The sequence below is a fragment of the Entelurus aequoreus genome, linkage group LG12 (assembly GCF_033978785.1).
Source record: "Entelurus aequoreus isolate RoL-2023_Sb linkage group LG12, RoL_Eaeq_v1.1, whole genome shotgun sequence".
Lineage (NCBI taxonomy): Eukaryota > Metazoa > Chordata > Actinopteri > Syngnathiformes > Syngnathidae > Entelurus > Entelurus aequoreus.
Window position 1 is genome coordinate 43605290 of NC_084742.1, and position 27848 is coordinate 43633137.

At 41.0% G+C, this 27848-nt stretch overlaps 1 protein-coding gene across 5 annotated transcripts in view; it reads left to right on the forward strand.

The window, feature by feature from the left end:
* The window catches only part of LOC133662243 (transmembrane protein 151A), a 29463-nt gene extending 9491 nt beyond the window's left edge, over positions 1-19972 (forward strand). For 4 of the 5 annotated variants that reach the window (XM_062066069.1, XM_062066067.1, XM_062066066.1 and 1 more), the window contains 6 exons: positions 4868-5052; positions 9377-9715; positions 12102-12236; positions 12426-12565; positions 14223-14262; positions 14332-19972. In XM_062066069.1, coding sequence (XP_061922053.1) covers positions 4936-5052; positions 9377-9715; positions 12102-12236; positions 12426-12565; positions 14223-14262; positions 14332-15507 — 1947 coding nt within the window. In that variant the 5' untranslated portion in view covers positions 4868-4935 and the 3' untranslated portion in view covers positions 15508-19972. The remainder of the gene's footprint in view (positions 1-4867; positions 5053-9376; positions 9716-12101; positions 12237-12425; positions 12566-14222; positions 14263-14331) is intronic. The other variant, XM_062066070.1, reaches the window with a different exon arrangement.
* The last annotated feature ends 7876 nt before the right edge of the window (positions 19973-27848 follow it).

Here is a 27848-nt window from a genome sequence, read left to right on the forward strand (position 1 = left end):
GTTTCTATCTTCATTTGAGAACGATGCTATCACGTTAACTCAGTAGCTAAGTGTGTCACCGATGTATTGTCGTGGAGATAAAAGTCACTGTAAATGTCCATTTCGCGTCTCGACTCTCATTTTCAAGAGGATATAGTATCCAAGGTGGTTTAAAATACAAATCCGTGATCCACAATAGAAAAAGGAGAGAGTGTGGAATCCAATGAGCCAGCTTGTACCTAAGTTACGGTCAGAGCGAAAAAAGATACGTCCATCACTGCCTCTCCAGTCCTTCACTGTAACGTTCCTCATCTACGAATCTTTCATCCTCGCTCAAATTAATGGGGTAATCGTCACTTTGAATCTCTCGCTCCATTGTAAACAACGGGGAATTGTGAGGAATCCTACCTCCTGTGACGTCACGCTACTTCCGGTACAGGCAAGGCTTTTTTCATCAGCGAGCAAAAGTTGCGAACTTTATCGTCGATTTTCTCTACTAAATCCTTTCAGCAAAAATATGGCAATATCGCGAAATGATCAAGTATGACACACAGAATGGATCTGCTATTCCCGTTGAAATAAAAACAATTCATTTCAGTAGGCCTTTAATAATGACTAGTTAAGAGCCAATATGTTACTAATTTGCATGTTAATAAGCAACTATTTAATGGTGAATATGTTCCCCATACTAAAGTGTTACCATGTTTTTTTTTACTGGTGCACAAAAGGAACCGTGCATGAACATCACCTTGTTCAAACAACAAAACCAACACAGTGCATAAACTCACAACAAATTACACACCTGCAAATCAGTCTGACTTCTGCTGTTGCCGTATCCGTAATACGCCGATAGGGAGAAGTCTTTATTTACACGATGAGTCGGGTGTGTCTTGACCTCCACCGAACCCCTGAGCCGGACTCACTGAACCCCTAGGGTTCGATCGAACCCAGGTTAAGAACCACTGCCCTAGAGGAAGGGCAGGAAAACCCAAATGATTGCTACATTTCAACAATTCTAATATTTTACGATATTTCCCATTAAGATCACCTGTTTCATTTAATGTCTTTCAAGAGATACTCTATGTGCCTGCACGGCCATTGAATTCCGATGTCTTGCATTTCCTGTTCCTAGTCTTAATTTGGACCACATATCAGTGCAAAGCCTGTTAAATGCTACTTCTCACTCAATACCAGCACTCCTGGCTCTTTATGGCTGCAGGAGTAATGCATTGGATTGAGAGTGCCACCATTACGCTCACTCACCATTACTGTGGCCTTCCTGTTTTAGATCGGCCCACCGTGGCGTATATACGGCTTCATCTTTCCAACCTCCTACTCAACCACTTACAGCATACGGTATCCCGTTTCACTTTTGTCAACCGGGTCCACAAAGTACAGTGGAGTCATTCATTTAACATTTTGCAACTGTAGTTTGGAGCATTGCTCTAAAAGCCTTCAAAAGACAGCATTCAGTACAAACGGTCGAACACATGCAGGTGCCCACAACACAGTTTAACAAGGAGTAGAAAAAGAAGCAGTGTTTTACTGAGCGTCAGCCGCCACGCTGCGCAGGCCTCCTCAGCATCAGCCCATTTATCCAATCTTCACATCCACCCACATGCCACCATTGCTAATTATAGCCGCTCCAGTCACACCGAAGCAGCCCACAACGAGATGATGGAGAGGGGGATATTTTCTATGAGGTAATTACAATTGCAGAGTAAAAACATAGCGTGCCACATTTTAATCATATGTTATCGGGACACTAGCTACAATGAGTAGAGTATTTTTGATGACTCACTTAGAAAACAGCTTTACCGTCCTTTTTGCTCAGGGGCCACATGGAGGAAAATCTATTCCCAAGTGGGCCGGAATGGTAAAATCATGGCATGATAACTTAAAAATAAAGACGACTCCAGGTTGATTACTTTGTTTCACTTTGGCCAAAAATAGAACAAGCACATTCTGAAAACGTACAAATCACAAATAATCCCCTGGACAAAACACTTTAAGTTTGTTGAAGATTCTGAAGAAATTGGTGCAGCTTCAAAAACACAATGAGCTTAGACTTGGCCTAAGTGTATCTACAAAGCCAGGATTAAACTTTTTTTTTTGTTGTTGTTGTTGTCCTGTCCAGCTTCTCAGGCAAATCATATAGTTGATGTAGATGCCCATATCGGCTGTTCAGATTTACTTTACAAAAGATAAGTGTGGGATACTTCTCTTGTTGCCTTATTTGTACTTGACTTTATTAAATGTATTTATATTATCATTTGGTGCAGCCGGGCCGGAGCAGGAGGGGATAGAAAGAGAAAAAAAGGAAGACAGAGGGGGAAATTGTGGGGCCAAGAGGGGGATTAGACAGAGAGACAAAAACAACAACAGCAAACACAACAACAACAACAATAGAGCAACATCAGCAAATACGACATGTACAAATATGATGGTAAAATTGATAGTAAATAAGCAGTTAGCAAAAAATAATACAGAAATGCCAATGAGCATTATTACTCTACAAATGGAGCAATACAGATACTAATAGAAATAGCGCTAATGATAATGAACAATACCAATAATTTACCTTTATTATCAACAATACAGTTGTTCAAATGCAACAATACATATACGTAATGATAACTAGAGATACAAAATAATGCAGAAAAATGGAGGGGAAGAAAGAGAAGCAACCTATATTAACCTTGTAGATTGTTATAGTAACAATAGGTTAAGCTTTGTTAGTGTGCCATGTGTTACCCAGTTTACCCTAGGACAACAACGTTAACATATGTTTGATGATACGTGATTATGTGCATGAGTGTATGTATGCATATGTACTTGTATATGTACAGAATGTGTATACACTACCGTTCAAAAGTTTGGGGTCACATTGAAATGTCCTTATTTTTGAAGGAAAAGCACTGTACTTTTCAATGAAGATAACTTTAAACTAGTCTTAACTTTAAAGAAATACACTCTATACATTGCTAATGTGGTAAATGACTATTCTAGCTGCAAATGTCTGGTTTTTGGTGCAATATCTACATAGGTGTATAGAGGCCCATTTCCAGCAACTATCACTCCAGTGTTCTAATGGTACAATTTGTTTGCTCATTGGCTCAGAAGGCTAATTGATGATTAGAAAACCCTTGTGCAATCATGTTCACACATCTGAAAACAGTTGAGCTTGTTACAGAAGCTACAAAACTGACCTTCCTTTGAGCAGATTGAGTTTCTGGAGCATCACATTTGTGGGGTCAATTAAACGCTCAAAATGGCCAGAAAAAGAGAACTTTCATCTGAAACTCGACAGTTTATTCTTGTTCTTAGAAATGAAGGCTATTCCACAAAATTGTTTGGGTGACCCCAAACTTTTGAACGGTAGTGTATGTGTTTGTACAGTGAATGTATATGTAGGATTAAACTTTTAAGTGACAGTCTTTCTGGGACTGAACAGAAAACACAGCATGTAAACTCTTCTCGGTATCAAATACCTCCTTTTTCATGTCCACGTATCAATCCAGTGCTAACTCAACAAACCGTAAGAAACGGAGGTAAAAACTATTCAAAAGGGTTAAGTTCACTTTTCTCGTGTTTGACAGAGATATTTTGGGGCAACGAGGGTGCCAAATGACCATGTGTTTGAAGCAGAAGACATAAAACGTCAGGTTTTAAGTTTCATGTGGGTCGAGGAGGAGGAGCCACAGTCATCCTTTACTGCAGACCTGGGCAAATAAAGGCTTTTCAATGTGGCCCGCCCGACATTCCCAAATATTTTTTTTAGATCTTTAAGATGGAAACTGTAGCTGCCATTATGATGTGCAATGATGTTTTCAAATGACCGTAAGTCTTGAACTATACAAAGTATTTAAATGGTTGAAATCTGCGCTTTTGCAAGCTATACTAGTTACTATGGTAATCTACGTCACAGCAGCTCAGACGAGGCACCAAGCAGTGTGGGTGGGGAGTGTTTCCACAGAGTGTTTCCAGAGCGAGCCTAAAAATGCGGGTGTCAGGGACAGACGCGAAAGGAGATTTTTACAAGAAAGTTCTAAAGCTTAGTGATGTATCAGATTGTAGGTGTTTTTTTAAAAAATTCTTCGTAATCATATTTCGCTGTGTTTGTTGCATTTTTGTTGCGCTTCGCCTGATTGTAAAATATGTCGATCGAGAGGGGGTGTGACGTTCATATGTTGTCAGTATTCAGTGTTTTATCGTTCATAGTTAATATTGTATATTCTCACATTCTTTATTTTCATGTACATTGTGGGTGTCTCATTCAGTAAAAAATAAATAAAACTCCATTCCGTTTTTTAAGGCGGTCTGTCATAACGTTTTTAGCATTCAATCAGACATTATTGTGAGGTTTTGTATTAGTGTTCCTAAAAATAGATATACCGGCCCCCAGACACATTTTTTTCTCTAAATTTGGCCCCCGAGTCAAAATATTTGCCCAGGCCTGCTTTACTGTGTACCGTTTGCTTGCCTAACAGAATTGTGCCATCCAGTGGACACATTTAGAATAGCAGTTTTGTTTGTTAAAAAAAAAAAAGCAGCTCATTTTAATACTTGGCAAACTCATCACGCGGGCCGGATTAAACCTGTTCAGGCCCGTGGGCCGTAGGTTTGACACCCCTGTTTTAAAGCATGGCCACACTCTGTCAATAGGTGGCAGCATACACTTGCCGACACATTAAAGCACACAAAGCATATTTTCTTAATCCATCCATCTTCTCGGGGCCGCGGGGGTGCTCGAGCCTATCCCAGCTGCATTCGGGGTACACCCTGGACAAGTCGCCACCTCATCACAGGGCTAACACAGACAGACAACATTCACACTCACATTCACACACTAGGGACTATTTAGTGTTGCTAATCAACCTATCCCCAGGTGCATGTCTTTGGAGGTGGGAGGAAGCCGGAGTACTCAGAGGGAACCCACGCAGTCACGGGGAGAACATGCAAAATCCACGCAGAAAGACCCCGAGCCCGGGAATGGAATCCAGGACCATTCTCGCCGTATGCAGAATATATGCAGATGATAATAACACAATAGGAAGAGGAGGATATGCAAAAGTAATAGTTTAGTGCACGCAATGTGATTGATCAAGCCTGAAAAAGTTTAGTGGCCTCTGTTTTGCATCTCTATTTAGCACGAGTTACGCATAAATTGCTGCGCCACATTCCTTTTTTTTATTGAGACAAAGATTATTTATGTATTTTGATATTTGTTTGCTTACTATGGTATATTATTTATTTGTTCACTGTTCTGTTACAGAGAACAAGGAAATTGGATAAAATTGCTATGGTATGAAAAGGGGCAGGTAGCTCTGCTTCTTCCTACTCCCTTTTCGGACGTGCTGTAATGAAACAACTGGAATTGTGTGATGCATTACATTGTATCGTATGCATGTTCCAAATAAACTGAAACTGAACTGAACAGTCAGGAGGAGCTGATCAGTGCGATGACAGAAAAATCTTCTGTGCACGTATCGACAATAGACATATTTTTGTCAGTATTAAAAATATTAGCTATATCATCTGTCCTGCAATTCCATCTTTGAGCTGATTAATGACTTAACGGCTGATTTGGAGCCAGCAGACACAAAAAGTAGGGCTGTTCCGATCCAATACTGATATCTGTCCGTTGGCAGCAAAGAACAAAACTTAATTATAAGCTCCAATACAAGCAGTCCTGCAGTGCTTTATACCACATACCACATTTTGCTACTGGCTAAATTAACTCTAATGAGCTCACAAGATGGGTCTTTTCTTGTATTTTAGTGAAGTAATTTACCAAAAATATACATGACATTTGTCAATATAAACATGTATCAAATAACTAAAGTTGCGTATTACTTACAGCAGGGGTGTCCAAACGTTTTCCACTGAGGGCCACGCACGGAAAAATTTAAGCATACGGGGGCCATTTTGATATTTTTCATTTTCAAACCATAACAAAATATATAGATTTTTTTTTTTTAACCTTTAGGGCTCCCGGGGACCAATCAAGGGTCAAGGGTCTCAGTCATTAAAATGTTAAAAATAACTCAAATTATTATTATTTTTTACAGTATATCTCTATATCAACTTCAGGTTGATATCAAGTAAAAAAAAAAAACAGGTTTTATGCCTTTTCTGTCAAAGACAACTTAGTTTTTTATAGTAAAACTGAAATATGCAGTATTTAGTAATTAGAGCCCTAAAAGATCAATAATTTAGGACACCATTGATTTGAATTCTTTAATATTTTTGAGTAATCAAAGTGAAAAGTTAAATAAAATCCCACTAAATATATTTGGAATCCAAAAGGTCTCCCACTCATAAAGTGATACATTTTTATTAGTTTTTTTTTTAACTTTTCACACTTAAATTACAAGATCAACTTCAGATATATCTGTCGATTTTACGTTTGAACTATTATTTTGTTTGTTTTATGCTCTTTTGTCAAATAAAACTTTGATGTTTTTATATGGCAACCACACAATATATGCAATATTTTTTCCACATAAAACATTTTAAAGTGAAATTTTTAAAGTAATAATTCATTGTAACATAGATTTTTTTTCTTTTTTTTTTTTTTTTCTCGAGCAATGGCAAAAAAAATAAAAATAAACAAAGACAAAAGAAAAAAAAACAGCCTGCATGGCAGCTTTGTGTCAACATTGCAACTTTTTCTCGTTAGATTTCACCTCATTCTGTCATGTCTGTGATTATGTTTTGTTTTAGTCATGTTCGGATTTGGTTTTGGACTTTTTGTGCACTTTTATTTATCACCATAGCAACCATTAGTTTCACCTGGTTCACATTGTCATTTCACGCACCTGTTCACGGTTAGAGTCACGCACCTGTTTTCACTGATCATGTCACTATATAAGCTTTTCTGTTTCTGTTGTTCGTCCTGGCGACATCACATTCACTCCTGCCACTCTGTTCACGCTCATGATCCATGCTGTTCTTTTTTATGTCCTGTTCTGGTTCCAAGTAAGTTTTCTTTATTCAAGCCTTAGTTTGCAAGTATGTTTTATGTCCTAGTTCTGCCTTTGTGCTAGTGTTTTGTTTTCATAGTCGTTTTGTACCTCCACTGTGAGCGCCTTTTGTTTATTCCTTTTTTATTGTTAAATAAACATGTATTTAAATTCACGCCTCGCACGCGCCAATTTTCCTTTGCCTTCTGGGAGAACCAACCACGCCAGGGACCCAGTCCTGACACATTCCACTGTTTTAAAATGTTTTTTTTTAATTTTTGCAATACTATCAATTTTGCAATTTTTGCAGAATGTGTGGCGGGCCGCAAATGGCCCCCGGGCCGCACTTTGGACACCTCTGACTTACAGAGTCTCCAAGGCTGAAGTGCATTAGAACACATCCACTAAGAATCATGTCTGAATCATTCAATTTACTGCGTCATCAAACGAATTACCACTCCGCCTTAATTCAAAGACAGCATAAGTCTGTGAAAGGACGCAGGAATATTGCTCTCAGCTTCGGTGGTGGACAAAATGGGACACATTTTTGCGATATAACGGAGATGTAAGAAGGCTGTTTTAGTAACACTCTTAATGTGTGACTCAAACGAGAGAGTTGGGTCGAAGATAATACCCAGATTCTTTACCGAGTCACCTTGTTTAATTGTTTTGTTGTCAAATGTTAAGGTGGTGCCCTATAACATTCTGACTTATAGGCTGTGTATTATTATTCAAAAATGTTTTTGTGCATCAAAAGTAAACTGGCTAGTTTTTGTTGGTGACTTCATTGTGAAGTGAAGTGAATTATATTTATATAGCGCTTTTCTCTACTGACTCAAAGCGCTTTACATTGTGATACATAATATCTAAGTTACATTTTTAAACCAGTGTGGGTGGCACTGGGAGCAAGTGGGTAAAGTGTCTTGCCCAAGGACACAACGGCAGTGACTAGGTTGGCAGAATCGGGGATCGAACCTGGAACCCTCAAGTTGCATTGTATTTGTCACACTGCAAAGTGGTAGTATGATAAAGAGAATTCAAATTATTGTGCTGTGTTGTGTCCTTGTATTGAATCAAAACAATAACTAATATAATTCAAAATAATATGGTATGAAAGTTTGGTAAATTACAGATTACTTTAGCATACAAACTTCAGATACCCCTGTTGTACCCCTGTCAACGCTTGAAAATTTGTCCCACGGACCGGGGGGGAATTATTATTATTATAATTTTTTTTTTTTCATAAAGAAATACAATCATGTGTGCTTACGGACTGTATCCCTGCAGACTGTATTGATCTATATTGATATATAATGTATATATTGTGTTTTTTATGTTGATTTAATTTAAAAAAATAAAAAAACATTTATTTATTTATTTTTTATTTCTTGCGCGGCCCAGTACCAATCGGTCCGCGGACACTGATATAAAGCACCCTTTAGCTTTTTATGTCTCATTTTGACATTTCAGTGATAGACCTGAGATCTTCCAATGCATCCTTGAAGAATTGGGGTGAAAGAATTTATTTGAATTTAGTATTGTGATCATCTCCTCATGAAAAGTACATGAAAATGATTGTGTCTTCCCTGTCTGTGAAACTCTCACTTTGCTCTTTTAGTGCAATCAACCCACTTAGAGATAGACATTCAGGATGTAACAGTGGAGACATTGGGTGGGGGGCGGCGGCGGCGAGGGGGGATGGAGGATTCAGGGAAGGAGAAGAAGAATGATTACATAAGCAAAGGTAGGAGGATGTGGAGATACACGCCATGATAGCTGGATCTTTAGGCCTCAGGAGTCCTGCTCAATGTTTTTTTATGGGCTTTTGCAGGGAGATGATAGATGGGTGAAGTGAAGGTGTCCTTCTCTTTCACAATGTGCCCTTCAAGTGCAATCGTAAAATGCAGCCGCAGCCATCCAAAGATGCTAGCGGAGAGAGAAAGAGGACTGCGCAGGTCATCTGACATAACGACCGTCTGGCATCCTCTCACATTGATATGATGCTTGAGATGAGAAGTATCCTTAACAACTAAATTATTGACATGTTAGCCCCCGTTGGCTACATTGCAATGCTGGGCTTGAATGTGCGCACCGGCAATCTGAGAGACAGACTAAGGAAGGGGGCATGGCGGCGGGGACGGGGGGAGTGCTGTAATATGATGTCCTCACAGTGCAAGTGAGGCTGCATGCACTTAGCCCGGGCATTAACTGTGTGTGCGTGTGCTTAGGTGTGTGTGTGATGCATTCACGGTGGTAATGCATCTCGGTTGGTCATGACCACAAACTTACACATGCCACCCTTTACCAAGCAGGTAGGTCACAGTCTTAAAATCGTTGTTTTGTTATCATACTGAGAGCTGTTCCTAATGTTTTGACCTAGTCAAGTCAAATATGAATAAAGATATTATAACGTTATCTCCCCACCTCCTCAGCAACGGCCGGTCCAGCAGTCTCTGGCCTCGTCCCTGTGCCGGGAGTCCCACTGGAAGTGCCTCCTCCTGACTCTCCTCATGTATGGCTGCTTCGCCACGCTCACCTGGTGCGCCCTGTGCCGCGTGCCCGTGCTAAGCTCCTCACCCGTGCGCGTGGCCGCCGGTGACAACGCCACCTCGGCGGCCTACTACAATGACGTGCAGCGCTTGGAGAGTCCGTGCTCCAGCGGCTACCTCTACATTCCGCTGGCTTTCCTGGCCATGCTCTACGTGGTCTACCTGGTGGAGTGCTGGCACTGCTTCTCCAAGACAGCCATGTTGGCTCACGCCGAGTTCCAGGTGTGAACAGTGTCTGACTAATAAATTGACAACAGCCCTCACAGAGGAATCATTTTTGTCATAGGACAATACAATAGAAAGTTAACTTCTGACTAGTCAGTGTACAGTTTGTACTGAATGGCAGTATAGATTTCCTATCCACTGAAAATAAATGAATTACTCTTTTAAAGGCCTACTGAAATGAAATGTTCTTATTTAAACGGGGATAGCAGATCCATTCTATGTGTCATACTTGATCATTTCGCGATATTGCCATATTTTTGCTGAAAGGATTTAGTAGAGAACATCGACGATAAAGTTCACAACTTTTGGTCGCTGATAAAAAAGCCTTGGCTGTACCGGAAGTAGGGTGACGTCACAGGTTGTGGAGCGCCTCACATCTGCACATTGTTTACAATCATGGCCACCAGAGAGCGATTCGGACCGAGAAAGCGACGATTACCCCATTAATTTGAGCGAGGATGAAAGATTTGTGGATGAGGAAAGTGAGAGTGAAGGATTAGAGGGCAGTGGAAGCGATTCAGATAGGGAAGATGCTGTGAGAGGCGGGTGGGACCTGATATTCAGCTGGGAATGACTAAAACAGTAAATAAACACAAGACATATATATACTCTATTAGCCACAACACAACCAGGCTTATATTTAATAGGCCACAAATTAATCCGCATAACAAACACCTCCCACCTCCCGTCCATATAACCCACCAATATAACTCAAACACCCGCACAACACACTGAATCCCACAGCCCAAAGTACCGTTCACCTCCGTAAAGTTCATACAGCACATATATTTCCCCAAAGTTACATACGTGACATGCACATAGCGGCACGCACGTACGGGCAAGCGATCAAATGTTTGGAAGCCAAAGCTGCGTACTCACGGTAGCGCGTCTGCTATCCAACTCAAAGTCCTCCTGGTTGTGTTGCTGCAGCCAGCCGCTAATACACCGCTTCCCACCTACAGCTTTCTTCTTTGCTGTCTTCATTGTTCATTAAACAAATTGCAAAGGATTCACCAACACAGATGTCCAGAATACTGTGGAATTTTGCGATGAAAACAGACGACTTAATAGCTGGCCACAATGGTGTCCCAATATGTCCGCACAATCTGTGACGTCACGCGCAAACGTCATCATACCGAGACGTTTTCAGCAGAATATTTCGCGGGAAATTTAAAATTGCACTGTACTAATCTAACCCGGCCGTATTGGCATGTGTTGCAATTTTAAGATTTCATTATGGATATATAAACTATCAGACTGCGTGGTCAGTAGTAGTGGGTTTCAGTAGGCCTTTAATATTTGGCAACACAAGTCGGTAGCAATATAAGCACGTGGTAGAATCATGGTCCGGGGCTGCACGTATGCTGTCGACACTGGGGAGAGGGGAAACATGAATTCCAACATTCCATCCATCCATTCATTTTCTTCCGCTTATCCGAGGTCGGATCGAGGGGGCAGCAGCCTAAGCAGAGAAGCCCAGACTTTTCTCTCCCCAGCCACTTCGTCCAGCTCCTCCAAACGTGTCCTTTGTCTTCCCCATGGCCTCCTACCGGTTGGACGTGCCCTAAACACGTCCTTAGGGAGGCGTTCGGGTGGCATCCTGACCAGATGCCAGAACCACCTCATCTGGCTCCTCTTGATATGGAGGAGCAGCGGCTTTACTTCAAGCTCCTCCCGGATGACAGAGCTTCTCACCCTATCTCTAAGGGAGAGCCCCGCCACCCGGCGGAGGAAACTCATTTCGGCCGCTTGTACCCGTGATCTTGTCCTTTCGGTCATAACCTAAAGCTCATGACCATAGGTGAGGATGGGAACGTAGATTGACCGGTAAATTGAGAGCTTTGCCTTCCGGCTCAGCTCCTTCTTCACCACAACGCACAGCAGTGGTCCAACAGGAGCACAAACACACTTCCAAGATGACAAGTGCTTTGTTGAGGAAGATAAAGATGATGGAGTGGACAAGTATGACTCCTCCAGACCTGAACACTCAAGCAGAATGTAAAAAGGTAGCGCAATGCAAGGGGTCTAACATCCCCCAGTGCTGTCATTACGGTGGAGTGAAAGAAGATTCCAGTTACAAAATGTGCAGTTCTGGTGAGTCCAGTGCTAAATAACAACGGTGACCACAGAAAATATTCAGACCAAGGACACAATTTGGATACGTTCAATGTGAGGTGAACTAACTTGTGTTGCCAGCTATTTAGACAATAATAAATGTGTGTTGACTCATTTTAAGTGGGTCTGTACTGCTATGCAAGCTGTACACAGACTACTCTAAAGTATACAAGTTTACTTTGCTTGCTGAAATGTCAAACTCAATGGCGCAATCGTTGTATCTTGCAGCAGCTATGTACTTTGACTAACCGAGTTGGTGTTTTCTCAGGAAGTGTACGAGCGTGTGCAGAGGCTCCAACAGGCCACACCCTGTATTTGGTGGAAGGCCATCAGCTACCATTACGTGAGGAGGACCAGGCAGGTGACAAGATACCGCAATGGAGATGCATACACAACCACACAGGTGAGAGAAACCACTGTCAATTTCTAACAGGCGACCTTACCTTCCTTAAGAGTGCATTGGTAACTGGACTTGGATTAAGTACATTAGAGGTTGCACTTCATGGCCAGGGTCAATGGGAAAAACACCAAGTTAGAAATCTGATTGAATAATGCTCCATTCATTTTGGACCTAAAAATGTTGCCTGCACAGGTCTACCACGAGCGTGTCAACACACACGCCTCCAGCTCAGAGTTTGACTATGCTCGCTACGGCGTAAAAGATGTGTCTAAGGAGCTGTTTGACCTCCAGCTGCACTCTGCTGTTCGCCTCCGCTTCACCAAGTGCTTCAGGTGGGCTACTCGGGGGCACACTTAGATGCTATTTGGGGATTGTTATGAAATTGCTGTGATGTCAACTAGCAACATTGTTTAAATGGATCTACAAACCCTGTTTCCATATGAGTTGGGAAATTGTGTTAGATGTAAATGTAAACGGAATACAATGATTTGCAAATATTTTTCAACCCATATTCAATTGAATGCACTACAAAGACAAGATATTTGATGTTGCAAATAATAATTAACTTAGAATTTCATGGCTGCAACACGTGCCAAAATAGTTGGGAAAGGGCATGTTCACCACTGTGTTGCATGGCCTTTCCTTTTAAAAACACTCAGTAAACGTTTGGGAACTGAGGAGACACATTTTTGAAGCTTCTCAGGTGGAATTCTTTCCCATTCTTGCTTGATGTACAGCTTAAGTTGTTCAACAGTCCGGGGGTCTCCGTTGTGGTATTTTAGGCTTCATAATGCGCCACAAATTTTCAATGGGAGACAGGTCTGGACTACAGGCAGGCCAGTCTAGTACCCGCACTCTTTTACTATGAAGCCACGTTGATGTAACACGTGGCTTGGCATTGTCTTGCTGAAATAAGCAGGGGCGTCCATGGTAACGTTGCTTTGATGGCAACATGTGTTGCTCCAAAACCTGTATTTACCTTTCAGCATTAATGGCGCCTTCACAGATGTGTAAGTTACCCATGTCTTGGGCACTAATACACCCCCATACCATCACAAATGCTGACTTTTCAACTTTGCGCCTATAACAATCCGGATGGTTCTTTTCCTCTTTGGTCCGGAGGACACGACGTCCACAGTTTCCAAAAACAATTTGAAATGTGGACTCATCAGACCACAGAACATTTTTCCACTTTGGTATCAGTCCATCTTAGATGAGCTCAGACCCAGCGAAGCCGACGGCGTTTCTGGGTGTTGTTGATAAACGGTTTTCGCCTTGCATAGGAGAGTTTTAACTTGCTTTTACAGATGTAGCGACCAACTGTAGTTACTGACAGTGGGTTTCTGAAGTGTTCCTGAGCCCATGAGGTGATATCCTTTACACACTGATGTCGCTTGTTGATGCAGTACAGCCTGAGGGATCGAAGGTCACGGGCTTAGCTGCTTACGTGCAGTGACTTCTCCAGATTCTCTGAACCCTTTGATGATATTACGGACCGTAGATGGTGAAATCCCTAAATTCCTTGCAATAGCTGGTTGAGAAAGGTTTTTCTTAAACTGTTCAACAATTTGCTCACGCATTTGTTGACAAAGTGGTAACCGTCGCCCCATCCTTGTTTGTGAATGACTGAGCATTTCATGGAATCTACTTTTATACCCAATCATTGCACCCACCTGTTCCCAATTTGCCTGTTCACCTGTGGGATGTTCCAAATAAGTGTTTGATGAGCATTCCTCAACTTTATCAGTATTTATTGCCACCTTTCCCAACTTCTTTGTCACGTGTTGCTGGCATCAAATTCTAAAGTTAAAGATTATTTGCAAAAAAAAATGTTTATCAGTTTGAACATCAAATATGTTGTCTTTGTAGCATATTCAACTGAATATGGGTTGAAAATGATTTGCAAATCATTGTATTCCGTTTATATTTACATCTAACACAATTTACCAACTCATATGGAAACGGGGTTTGTACTTTTGTCATCCTTAGCTTCTCCAGTGCACGTGCTGAAGCAGCCTATCTCACCCAGGTAAGTCATCCAGTGACGCATCTAACGTAAGATCAACAATTCTACTCATTGTGCGTTTCCTCTGCCCAGCGAGCTCGCTTCTTCGGTGAGAACGAGGGCCTGGACGACTACATGGAGGCCAGGGAGGGCATGCACCTGAAGAACGTGGATTTCCGCGAACACATCCTGGCGTTCCCGGATCCCGCTCACCAGCCGTGGTTTTCCAGGCACAGAGTCTTCTGGCTGGCCTCCGCTTTCCTTCTGTCATGGCCGCTGAGGGTGGTGTCTGAGTACCGCACGGCCTACGTGCACTACCACGTGGAAAAGCTGTTTGGTGAAGATGAGGATGTCAGTGGGGGAGGTGGGCCGGGAGGGGGCGGAAGAGGCAGCGGGGGAGAGGGTGGGACTGAAAACGGCATCCATCCGGGAGGAATCAGAATGGGTCCCAACGGGTCGAGCTATAGAGCCATCTCGCGAATCAACACAGTGGACATGACAGAACTAGAGTGGCACATTCGCTGCAACCAGCAGATGGTTCCCAGCTACTCTGAGGCTCTCCTCATGGACTTGGACAGTAGCAGTGGGACAAACCCCACTGCTTCCACACCCATCTCCGGGCCCCCAGGCACCACCCCCAACCTGGAGGGGAGCCGGCCTCCTTTGGCCCTGCCTGTGGTGTTCAACTCCACGTACCTCCTCCAGAGCTGCCCCCGATGCCGGCGAACCACATCTAGCTCCAGCCTGCCCTCTCGTCTGAGGGCACCCATGGGAACCACCGCCCTGCTCAATGCAACCGTGGCAGGCTTGAGGGTGACCGGGCACAGCGCAGGGGGGATCGGAGGCAGGCTGGTTCTCAGTCGAAGCGGATTCTCATTGGGGAGGCTGAGCGGCGGGAGGCAGAACAGCCTGTTCCATTCACGCAGCATGGGGGGAGAGCTGGGAGGAAGTCGAGAGGATGGAGCAGGAAGTGGAGGAGGGGGAGCAGGATTCCTGGGCTTAGGCTCCAGGCAGGACAATGAGGAGACCAGAGGTGTGCTGGAGGGAGAGGGGGATGAGGAAGAGGAGCATGAGGTGATGGAGGCGGAGGAGAGGAGGCGGGAGGATGCGGGGAGAAACAGGGATGAAGAGGCGGAGCAGGATGGAGGAGGAGGAGGAAGTAGGAGGGAGGGCGAGAGGGAACGTCCACCATCTTACCAGGATGCCTTCTTCTTCCCTGTCCTCATCATACACGGAGATGAGAGCTGCCATGCTGGAGACCGCCTCTGAACGTCTCAACTATGACAAGAGACAAACCATCAGTGGTCGGTCATGCTGGAGGGACAAGAAAACATCAATCTATGCAAGAGCAGGAGCAGGCGGAGAACCAGTCTAAGAACACAAAGACTATTGGACAAAAGTACTGGGACACCTAGTCAAGGTCTTCCACTCTAAACTCATCCAAGCAAGTATTTAGGGACCTTGCTGATGGAACAAACTGTTGTTGCACAAAGTTGGAAGCACAGATTCATTAAGATGAAGAGGTGTGACCCAAGACTTTTATCTATGTCTTGTGGAAGGAGAATTGGATCAGCAGCTGACCACGAGCCAACACGGTGCCAACAAAGGAGGAGGAACATCGATTTGCTTGCCGTTTCCTCCTTGCTGACGCGGTCCTCTCCTTGCCATTAGTGATGCACTCACGCTCACACCGGTATTAGTCATGCGGCCCTGACAAAACAACATAAATGACGTCTTCACGGACATTCAGTCGTAAACACAATAAGTGATGACAAGTGATGGAACATTTTATTCACCAGAAAGTACCATTTGATTCAGATTAATATTTCTATTAGAAACATGTTGAGGAGACTTTTCTCAGTAGCTTTTGCGCAAAACAAAACAACGCTAAAGAGCTGCTGAGGACGTCAGTAACTCCTCCTCCTCCTCCTGAAGGCAAGCGATTGGCCAGATATTTAAAGACCTACTGAAATTAGATATTCTTATTTAAACGGGGATAGCAGATCCATTCTATGTGTCATACTTGATCATTTCGCGATATTGCCATATTTTTGCTGAAAGGATTTAGTAGAGAACATCGACGATAAAGTTCGCAACTTTTGGTCGCTGATAAAAAAAGCCTTGCCTGTACCGAAAGTAGCGTGACGTCACAGGTTGTGGAGCTCCTCACATCTGCACATTGTTTTCAATCATAGACGCCAGCAGCGTGAGCGATTCGGACCAAGAAAGCGACGATTACCCCATTAATTTGAGCGAGGATGAAAGATTCGTGGATGAGGAAAGTGAAAGTGAAGGATTAGAGGGCAGTGGAAGCGATTCAGATAGGGAAGATGCTGTGAGAGGCGGGTGGGACCTGATATTCAGCTGGGAATGACTAAAACAGTAAATAAACACAAGACATATATATACTCTATTAGCCACAACACAACAAGGCTTATATTTAATATGCCACAAATTAATCGCGCATAACAAACACCTCCCCCCTCCCGTCCATGTAACTCGCCAATACAACTCAAACACCCGCACAACACACTCAATCCCACAGCCCAAAGTACCGTTCACCTCCGCAAAGTTCATACAGCACATATATTTCCCCAAAGTTACGTACGTGACATGCACATAGCGGCACGCACGGACGGGCAAGCGATCAAATGTTTGGAAGAAAGCTGCGTACTCACGGTAGCGCGTCTGCTATCCAACTCAAAGTCCTCCTGGTTGTGTTACTGCAGCCAGCCGCTAATACACCGATCCCACCTACAGCTTTCTTCTTTGCAGTCTCCATTGTTCATTAAACAAATTGCAAAAGATTCACCAACACAGATGTCCAGAATACTGTGGAATTTTGCGATGAAAACAGAGCTGTTTGTATTGGGACACAATGGTGTCCCAATACTTCCGCACAATCTGTGACGTCACACGCAAACATCATCATACCGAGACGTTTTCAGACAGATATTTCCCGGGAAATTTAAAATTGCACTTTATAAGTTAACCCGGCCGTATTGGCATGTGTTGCAATGTTAAGATTTCATCATTGATATATAAACTATCAGACTGCGTGGTTGGTAGTAGTGGGTTTCAGTAGGCCTTTAAGATGCACAAAAAAAGTGGCTCATCAGGAGAAGTCCTTCATAATCCATCAACTAAAATTTAGACGTGGAAGAGTCTCACTAGAACTCAGGCTGGACTCTCTTAACCTGACTCTCGCCAGATCCTTGTAGTTCGCTGAGCTCCACACAAGGATATGGGACTTCTCAATAGGAGATGTCTTTCCTTGTAAAAAAAATAATTGCATGTGATTGTATAAACCAGTTTAACCGTCTTGAATGACGTGCTACTTCAACCACTCACATCGAAATCAACCCGTGACGCTGATGAGAGCGACGCTGGGAAATCCAAAACAGAACAGCCGACATATTGGATAACGACAGAGCGAAAAGTTAGAGAACTTTTACTGAAACAACGCAGCAATGTCAGTAGACGATCGATGTCGCAAAACAGTTGCAATAGCAGAATCAATGTCAGCACACATTGTTGTTTGAATCAAACAGTCGCTTCGGCGCTACGTCATATCTATGAAATCCCGCCCGGCGATCCTGATTGGTTCATTATTTTTTGCTATCTTAAAGGAGTTTGCATTACCCTCGAGCCCAGATCCTCGTGTGGAGCTCAGCGAACTACAAGGATCTGGCGAGAGTCAGGTTTGGACTCTCTGGCCTACTTCCTAAAATTGGATGAGGATACACACCGAGGGAGCGGCAGAAGGTCCCAGTACAACAGCAGCAACACTTTCCAAAGCACACCTTGGATGAACATGTCTTGGCCTTCCTTCCTTGCACCTTTGAACATGACACAGGCTCCTCAAGACGATGAAAGCCTGGTTCTCCCCGTGCTCCACAAGTATGGAAAGCACACACACACACACACACACACACATTCTGTATAGAAACTCTCAAAGACATATACAATAGAGGACATTTATAGAATTTTTTTGTAATGCTGTTAATCATGACTCAGATAGTCCTCATATGAGCAAAATCAAGCACTAAAGCGCACTAAACACACATTTGTGTCATTCTATGTTATGATTTGTTTGGATTGTAACGATGGGACGCACTTACAGTATATGTCAATTGTGTGCTATAGCCACTTGAAAGCTTGCAAAAGCTACAAAACATGCAACATTTCAGCTTTTGTGTTTGTTTGCAGTTTTGAGCGATGTTTATAATGCCTTTAGTAGGCGTCACAAATGTTTTTGCGTGTGTGTCAACCAACGGTTTGCTGGTGTGGCCGAAAAAAAATATAGAACACAAAGTAGGCCTTCACACATGCACTGTCCAATAAGCATGGAAATGTCCTCCATACGTTGCCTTCGTGTCTGTCCACTCTTGTATCTCAGGATTTTAAGTTGAAAACTTTTTGCGACATCTGCTTCAGTTGTTGACACGCTAAAGCAGGCCTGGGCAATTATTTTGACTCGGGGGCCACATTTAGAGAAAAACATGTGTCTGGTGGCCGGTATATCTATTTTTAGGAACACTAATTCAAAACCTCACAATAATTTCTAATTGAATGCTAAAAACGTTATGACAGACCACCTTAAAAAACGTAATGGAATTTTTTCACTTTTCTATGAATGATAAAACACTGAATATTGACAAAATATGAATGTCACACCCCCTTTCAATTGACATATTTTACAATCAAGTGAAACGCGACAAAAATGCAACAAACAGTGAAATATGAAGGGTACAAAATAAACCCACCTACAATCTGATATATCTGATACATCACTAAGCTTTAGAACTTTGTTGGGAAAATCTCCTTCCAAGTCTGTGGAAACGCTTCCCGCCCACACTGCTTGGTGCCTCGTCTGAGCTGCTGTGACATAGATTACCGTAGTAACTAATTAGATGATCATAGTAACTAATTAGATTACCATAGTAACTGGTATATCATCCAAAAGCACAGATTACAACCATTGAAATACTTTGTATAGTTCAAGACTTACGGTCATTAGAAACATCACTGCACATCATAATGGCAGCTACAGTTTCCATCTTAAAGATCTAAAAAAAATATTTGGGAATGTCCGGCGGGCCAGATTGAAAAGCTCAACGGGCCGCATGTGGCCCCGGGCCTTAATTTGCCCAGGTCTGCGCTAAAGCCAAGTGTACACACTCACATGCATGAGCATCTTCTAAAAAAAAACACACACACATTGACATGGGGACAAATAACACAAATATTTGTTGATGTGCACAAGCTGGCGACCATGCAGTCCAGGTTGCCTCTTGCCCGAAGTGAGCTGGGATAGGCTCCAGCTCACCCGGGAAAAGTATGGTTGAATGAATAGCGCACAAGCTGAGTTAACCGTTTGGCCGCCAGATGGCAGCAAAGCACTTTGTAGGGGAAGCCCACAGAGGGACAGGGTAGAAAGCATCCAAACCATCTGCTTAGAAGTGATGATGACTTATTAACCAGGATGCTGATTAACATAAACATTTAGTGACATAACTGCAGAATAACTTAAAACTAATAATGTGCCTCGGTGTATTGCTGGGCGACTTTCTGAATGAACAGGCAATAAGTGAAGACAATTAGCCTCCATTGACTAAATATATTGCCTTTTCTGTGTGCTCAGTACAAGCTACCTTGTCTTTCAAATGAAAAAAAAACCCCATCTGCAGCTGAAGTATTGTAAAAAAAAAAAAAAAAAAAAAAGGAATAAAAACAGTCACATGATGCAGCTTTGTTTCATTTATTTTGTACTACTGAATGAGACTGTCCACTGTGGATGCCGCCATGTGACTGATGCAAGGACAAACCCTGTTTTTAACCCCTAAGAGGGCGACAGCAATATAAAAGTACTAATCTGTATGGTCGCCATGGCAACAAGAATCCTCAGCATCACTTCATCTCAACAGTCTGAATGGATTTTGTCATCGGTGACACACGATGACTATATAATATGCCACTTAAGTATTTTAGCAGATACTCACTGTCAGTTTTCAGGGCTTGTTTGGTTCATTAAAAAGCAGCGCAGGTGGTCACATAACGCTGTTTGTCGAGTGATGATGATGACAGTTATGGAAAATGCAAATAAAGTCAATCTGCTTTGTAAACCAACCTTGGGTATTTCTGCTTTCTTCTATTTCATAAAAAAAACAATATGTGTGTGTGTATAAATATGTATTTTGTTTTTTATTCTATGTAATATGTATTAATATTATTTGTATCTTTTTGACGTCATTTTTAATTGTAATTTTTAATTTTATTTTTTTAATTTTAATTTTTTTAATTGATCAATAGAAAGCCCTGAGAATACAGTGACATGGATGACTGACAATATCCATATACAAAATGTAATACTGTTGACTATCTAATGTTTTATTATAATTGTAATAATTGGTGTAATGATTCAGTAGAGTTGTTATATTTCATTGTCATGTGCAAACAATTCTGTCTTTATAAAGCTGAATTTATTTCACTTTGCTTGTAATTGTAGAATAAAATGGTGCTGTAGGCTAACTATAATTCTGCAGTTACCTCCTAATCATGTGCCTATACACATCATGTAAATTATGTGTGTTTACAGCATGCAAACAAATCTGAAGATGATGTGGCTTACAGCTGCAAGTAATACATGTAAAAACCCCAAAACCAGTGAAGTTGGCACGTTGTGTAAATCGTAAATAAAAACAAAATACAATGATTTGCAAATCCTTTTCAACCTATATTCAATTGAATAGACTGCAAAGAAAATATATTTAACGTTCGAAATGGAAAACTGTTATTTTTTGCAAATGTTAGCTCATTTTGATGCCTGCAATGTTTCAAAAAAGCTGGCACAAGTGGCAAAAAAACCTGAGAAAGTTGAGGAATGCTCATCAAGCACTTATTTTGAACGTCCCACAGGTGATCAGGCTAATTGGGAACAGGTGGGTGCAATGATTGGGTATAAAAGCAGCTTCCATGAAGTGCTCAGTCATTCACAAACAAGGATGGGGCGAGGGTCACCACTTTGTCAACAAATGCGTGAGCAAATTGTCCCGACTGTCAAGGAGTGGACTATGGCGGGTTTGTTTTTCCGAGATGCAATACAAGTTGGAGCAGACATGGCGTGAAGTTGAATACATGATTTAATTTAAACAATAAAAAAAGAATAAACAAAAAGCGCTCACAGTGGAGGTAACAACTTGACTATGGAAACAAAAGGCGCGCACAAAGGCGGAAATACAAAACTTGGATATAAACACAAAACTTGCACAAAGGCAGAAACTATGAACAATAAAACAAAAACACTAACCGTGGCATGAATGAACAAAACTTACTTGGCAAAGAACTGTGACATGACATGAAGCAGAGTGCTGAAATAGTGTGGGGTCGCCAGGATGAACAACAGAAACAGACAGATTTAAATAGTGACATGATCAGTGAAAACAGGTGCGTGACTCAAAACGTGAAACAGGTGCGTGACAGGACAGGTGAAAACTAATGAGTTGCTATGGAAACAAACAAGGAAGGAAGTGCAACCAGGAACTAAAAAGAGTCCAAAAAACAAACACATGACCAAAACAAAAACATGAACAGACATGACACCAACAACTTAAGAATAACATTTCTCGATGAGCTATTGCAAGGAATTTAGGGATTTCACCATCTACAGTCCGTAATTTCATCAAAAGGTTCAGAGAATCTGGAGAAATCACTGCACGTAAGCGATGATATTACGGACCTTCGATCCCTCAGGCGGTACTGCATCAAAAAGCGACATCGGTGTGTAAAGGATATCACCACATGGTCTCAGGAACACTTCAGAAAACCACTGTCAGTAACTACAGTTGGTCGCTACATCTATAAGTGCAAGTTGAAACTCTAGTATGCAAAGCAAAAGCCATTTATCAACAACACCCAGAAACGCCGCCGGTTTCGCTGGGCCCGAGCTCATCTAAGATGGACTGATGCAAAGTGGAAAAGTGTTCTGTGGTCTGACGAGTCCACATTTCAAATAGTTTTTGGAAAACCCGGACGTCGTGTCCTCTGGACCAAAGAGGAAAAGAACCATCCGGATTGTTATCGGCGCAAAGTTGAAAAGCCAGCATCTGGGAGGGTATGGGGGTGTATTAGTGCACAAGACATGGGTAACTTACACATCTGTGAAGGCGCCATTAATGCTGAAAGGTACATACAGGTTTTGGAGCAACATATGTTGCCATCCAAGCAACGTTATCATGGACGCCCCTGCTTATTTTAGCAAGACAATGCCAAGCCACGTGATACAACAGCGTGGCTTCATAGTAAAAGAATGCGGGTACTGGACTGGCCTGCCTGTAGTCCAGACCTGTCTCCCATTGAAAATGTGTGGCGCAATATGAAGCCTAAAACACCACAAGGGAGACCCCCGGACTTGTTGAACAACTTAAGCTGTACATCAAGCAAGAATGGGAAATAATTCCATCTGAAAAGCTTAAAAGATTGGTCTCCTCCGTTCCCAAACGTTTACTGAGTGTTGTTAAAAGGAAAGGCCATGTAACACAGTGGTAAAAATGCCCCAGAGGCAACTTTTTTGCAATGTGTTACTGCCATTAAATTCTAAGTTAATGATTATTTGCAAAAAAAAAAAAAAAAGTTTATCAGTTCGAACATTAAATATTTTGTCTTTGCAGTCTATTCAATTGAATAAAGGTTGAAAAGGATTTGCAAATCATTGTGTTCTGTTTTTATTGATGAATTACACAACGTGCCAACTTCACTGGTTTTGGGTTTTGTAATATGGGTATGTCTTGAGACATACAAAATATTCTAAGCCATGCCCACATGCAGCTACAAAAGGCAGCTGCATCGTCATCATCATCATCCTTATCGTCATCATTCTCATCACTCATTCACACATTCTGACATTAATTTGGACAACAATTGTTCACGTCCATGTTTTCACTTCCACCGCAACCTGCTTGTTTCTCACCACCAACAGTACAATGTCAACCACATTAAATATTCATAATTTTTTTTATCACAATTTGCGTGCCGCAGCTTGATAGGCTGAAACAGGGGTCACCAACCTTTTTGAAACCAAGGGCTACTTCTTGGGTACTGATTAATGCGAAGGGCTACCAGTTAGATACACACTTAAATAAATTGCCAGAAATAGCCAATTTGCTCAATTTAGCTTTAACTCTGTTATTATTAATAATTAATGATATTTATCTTTGTGGAAACACTGATCATCTTAATGATTTCTCACAATAAATGTATATAGAAACAGATAAATATCAATATGCAACACTTTATTTTTATATTTTCTCTAAGTGCACATTTTTCAAATTGAACATTTTCAAATGATCACTTCTAAGACAGTCTTGTGAAATCACAATATCCCATTTTAACTAGCTAGCCACTAACATTTTTTAACAAATCTTGAATTACTTTGCACCATGTTTGTACAAATAATAACTCATGTAAAATACAAAAGTAAACTCTCAAATTTTTAAATCATGTCACACTTTGAACTGGACACCAAATCTGTTATCTGTTTCTTTGTCAGTTAGTGGGAAGCCTGGCATTGCATGCTGTTAACTAGTGTGTTGTACTCTGGTGTGTAACTTGACACTGCAACTCTGAGTGAGTCTTGCAGATGTGCATCAGTGAGGCGTGTTCTGTGTTTGTTCTTGATGAAGTTCATGTCAGAAAAGGCTGATTCACAAAGATAAGATTTTTCCTCATTGTTTGCGGAACCATCTTAATCTTTTGGACATATTTTCACAGCAATCTGGCCTTAAGCTTAATTATGATGAATGTAAAATGTTAAGGATCGGAAATCTAAAGGGAACGTCCTTTCGAATGGAATGCAAAGTGCCTGTTTTGTGGACAGAGGGACCAGTTAACATACTTGGTGTTGTTGTCCCAGAAAATCTGGAAGATCTAGGCTCAGTAAATTATGATAATCGACTAAGAAAGCTGGACAAAATTATGCAATTATGGAAAGGGAAATCCCTAACCTTGTATGGTAAAATGTCTATTGCCAACTCGTTAATTATTCCTCAATTTATTTATTTGTTTTTGTCATTACCAGCTCCATCACAAAACTTTTTTAAGATTTATGAGCGGAGGGTCTTCGATTTTGTCTGGAACGGCAAACCAGAAAAGATTAAAAGAAAGGTTTTGTACAAAGAGTATGAATATGGGGGCCTGAAACTTCTCAACCTTGAAGCTATGTGTCTGTCTTTAAAAGCATCAATTGTTCCAAAGATGTATTTAAACATTGAGTGGTACACAAATGTCCTGTTGGACAAAAAACATGTACTGTATCAAAAGAAATTGTATCCTTTTTTACAAGTGATCCCCTCCCAGAGAGTCTGCTGGGAAACATGGCGGGGTTCATAAAGGAAACAATCCACTCATAGTGGTGTTTTCAATTTTATGTGCCAGAAAAAAGAGACGATATTTTGCAGCAGTTAATATCGATGAACTCTAATATTGTAATAGATGGAAAGCCTTTCTTTTGGAAAAATATGTTTGAAAGAGGAATCATTTTTGTCAATGATATTATCAATGAGAATGGTAAAATTATGAAGTATGATGAATTTAGAGCTATGTATGGTGATGCTTGCTCAAGCTTTTCATTTTATCAACTAACTGGAGTAATTGGAAAAAGATGGAAACAAATAATTAATTATGGAACTACTAAATTATTAGTTTGTAAACCTCTAATAAGAAATTCTAGTTGGCAAAAAGGAACTAAAATAAATAGAAAAATATATAATTTTTATTTAATAAAGAAATCTTTGAAGGCTGCCTCATACAACACAAATGGAAAATGGGAGGACTTTTTTGACTGCCCGTTGCCATGGGATGCCATATTCAAACTAATCTATAAAACTACTATCGATGTGCAAAATCGTTATTTTCAAATTAAAATTATTTATAACTTCTTACCCACAGGGAAAATGTTAAAATTATGGAATATGACAGAGTCAGATGATTGCCGATTTTGTTGTCAGGAGCCTGAATCCACCCTGCATTTGTTTTGGTATTGTCATATTGTGTCTTTCTTTTGGGTGGAAGTTGAAAAAATGTGTTTAAGGATTGGTTTGTTTATGAAGCTTAATGTGGTTTCTGTTATTTTAGGAGAGTTCATTGACAATCATGATTTAGTCAATTTAATTATAGTACTCGGTAAAATGTTTATTTTTAAGGCTAAAAACAGATATTCACTTAGTATTACTTTCTTTAAAACATTTATTCAGTATTTTCTAACTTTAGAAAGTTACATGGTTGAAAACGATAATGATGCCAAAAAACATTAAAAAAAAAAGATGAGAAGTCCTCAAAGGCTTATTTTGAAAGTATAATTATGTTTATAGATTATATGATATCTGTTGTTGTGTTCCCTAATTTGAGTGACCTGGACATAATATGGACTGTACATAAATGCTTATTTTGAAAATGTAATTTTGTTTATAAATTATATGCAATCTGTTGGGTTCCCTAATTTTTTTCTGTGTACATGAATGAAGGTGTGTGTTGCTGAGTCCGACTTGGACATTATCTGGACTGGGCCTGGTTTAAAAAACCCTTTAAACAAATCTAATTTCATTGACAACCTGGTCTGTTGAAGATAAGGCCCTTTTTCAAAAAATAAAATAAAATAAGATAAATAAATAAAAAACATTTTCTTGGATAAAAAAGAAAGTAAAAGAATATAAAAATAATTACATAAAAAATAGTAATTAATGAAAATGTTAGTGGACCAGCAGCCTGTACAATCATGTGTGCTTCAGGGACTGTGTCCCTTGCAGATGTGTTGTCTATGTTGTGGGAACCAGAATATTGGTAGCAGAAAGAAATAACCTCTTTTGTGTGAGTGGGTGTGGATGAGTGTGCATGGGGGAGGTTGTTTGGGTTGATGCACTGATTGAAAGTGTATCTTGTGTTTTTTCTATGTAGATTTAATTTAAAAAAATTTTTTGATGTTTTTTTTTAAATTTCATTTAATTTTTTTTTTTTTTGTAGAACAGGCCCGCGGGCGACTCATCTGGTCCTTACGGGCGACCTGGTGCCCGCGGGCACCGCGTTGGTGACCCCTGGGCTGAAACAAAAAACGAAAGGTGCATTAGGGAACAATGCTGTCATGGTAAAATGATTAGAAGAAACGTTGGCAAATGCTAATTGTCTTATAATACCCGCAGGAGGAGGAAAAGGAGCTGCAAGCCTCAATTTGCTGCAGTCCTGAGGGGGATTAGCAACTTGATCATCCATTGTATCATATTATAATTTGGAGCACACATTCAACGTTTAAAATGTGTAAAATGATAATTATCATGAGGTGGCGACTTGTCAGCCAAGCACCGCAGATCGGGGCGGGCCTCAATGTGGACCCAAGCCCACATTGAGCCACGCCCCATTTTTAAGCGGAAACTTTGAACGGTAATGCAGCACCGAACGGCTAATTTTATATATAGACCTAAACCTGGGATATGTTAGGGTGTTACATTTAGTGCATATTTTAACTATATTAGTTTCTTATCTGGTAGCCAGTATTCGTATGTCATAATTATCAGCTGTGTGGGTTCAGCGGGTGTTGTGGTAGTTGTGATTGTCATGGTGATGAGGCCGGCAAGTAAACCATAGACCAGACCTGGGCAAATTAAGGCCCGGGGGCAGCATGCGGCCCGTTAAGCTTTTAAATCTGGCCCGCCGAAACATTCCCCAAATTTTTTTGTAGATCTTTAAGATGGAAACTGTAGCTGCCATTATGATGTGCAGTGATGTTTTCAAATGACCGTAAGTCTTGAACTATACAAAGTATTTAGATGGTTGGAATCTGCGCTTTTGCATGATATACTAGTTACTATGGTAATCTAAGTCACGGCAGCTCAGACGAGGCACCAATCAGTGTGGGCGTGGTTTGTTTCCACAGAGTGTTTCCAGAGCGGCCAGTCTTAAATGCGGGTGTCAGGGACAGACGCGGAAGACATTTTTACAACAAAGTTCTGCAAGAAAAGTGATATTTTATCAGATTGTAGGTGGTTTTTATTTTACCCTTCGCATTCATATTTCGCCGTGTTTGTTGCATTTTTGTTGCGTTTTGCTTGATTGTAAAATATGTCGATCGAGAGGGGGTGTGACGTTCATATGTTGTCAATATTCAGTGTTTTATCGTTCATAGTTAATATTGTAAAATGTGTCTCATTCAGTAAAAAAAAAAATTAAAATTCCATTTTGTTTTTTAAAGCGGTCTGTCATAACATTTATAGCTTTCAATCAGACATTATTGTGAGGTTTTGTATTAGTGTTCCTAAAAATAGGACCCAAGCACACATACTGTACAACAGATTTTCACAGCTTACATATAAATACATACATATAAATACATACATATATATATAGTATATATATATATACACTATATTGCCAAAAGTATTTGGCCACCCATCCAAATGATGAGAATCAGGTGTCCTAATCACTTGGCCCGGTGTATAAAATCAAGCACTTAGGAATGGAGACTGTTTCTACAAACATTTGCGAAAGTGATTTCCAGCGTGGAACTGTCATAAGATGCCACCTGTGCAACAAATCCAGTCGTGAAATTTCCTTGCTCCTAAATA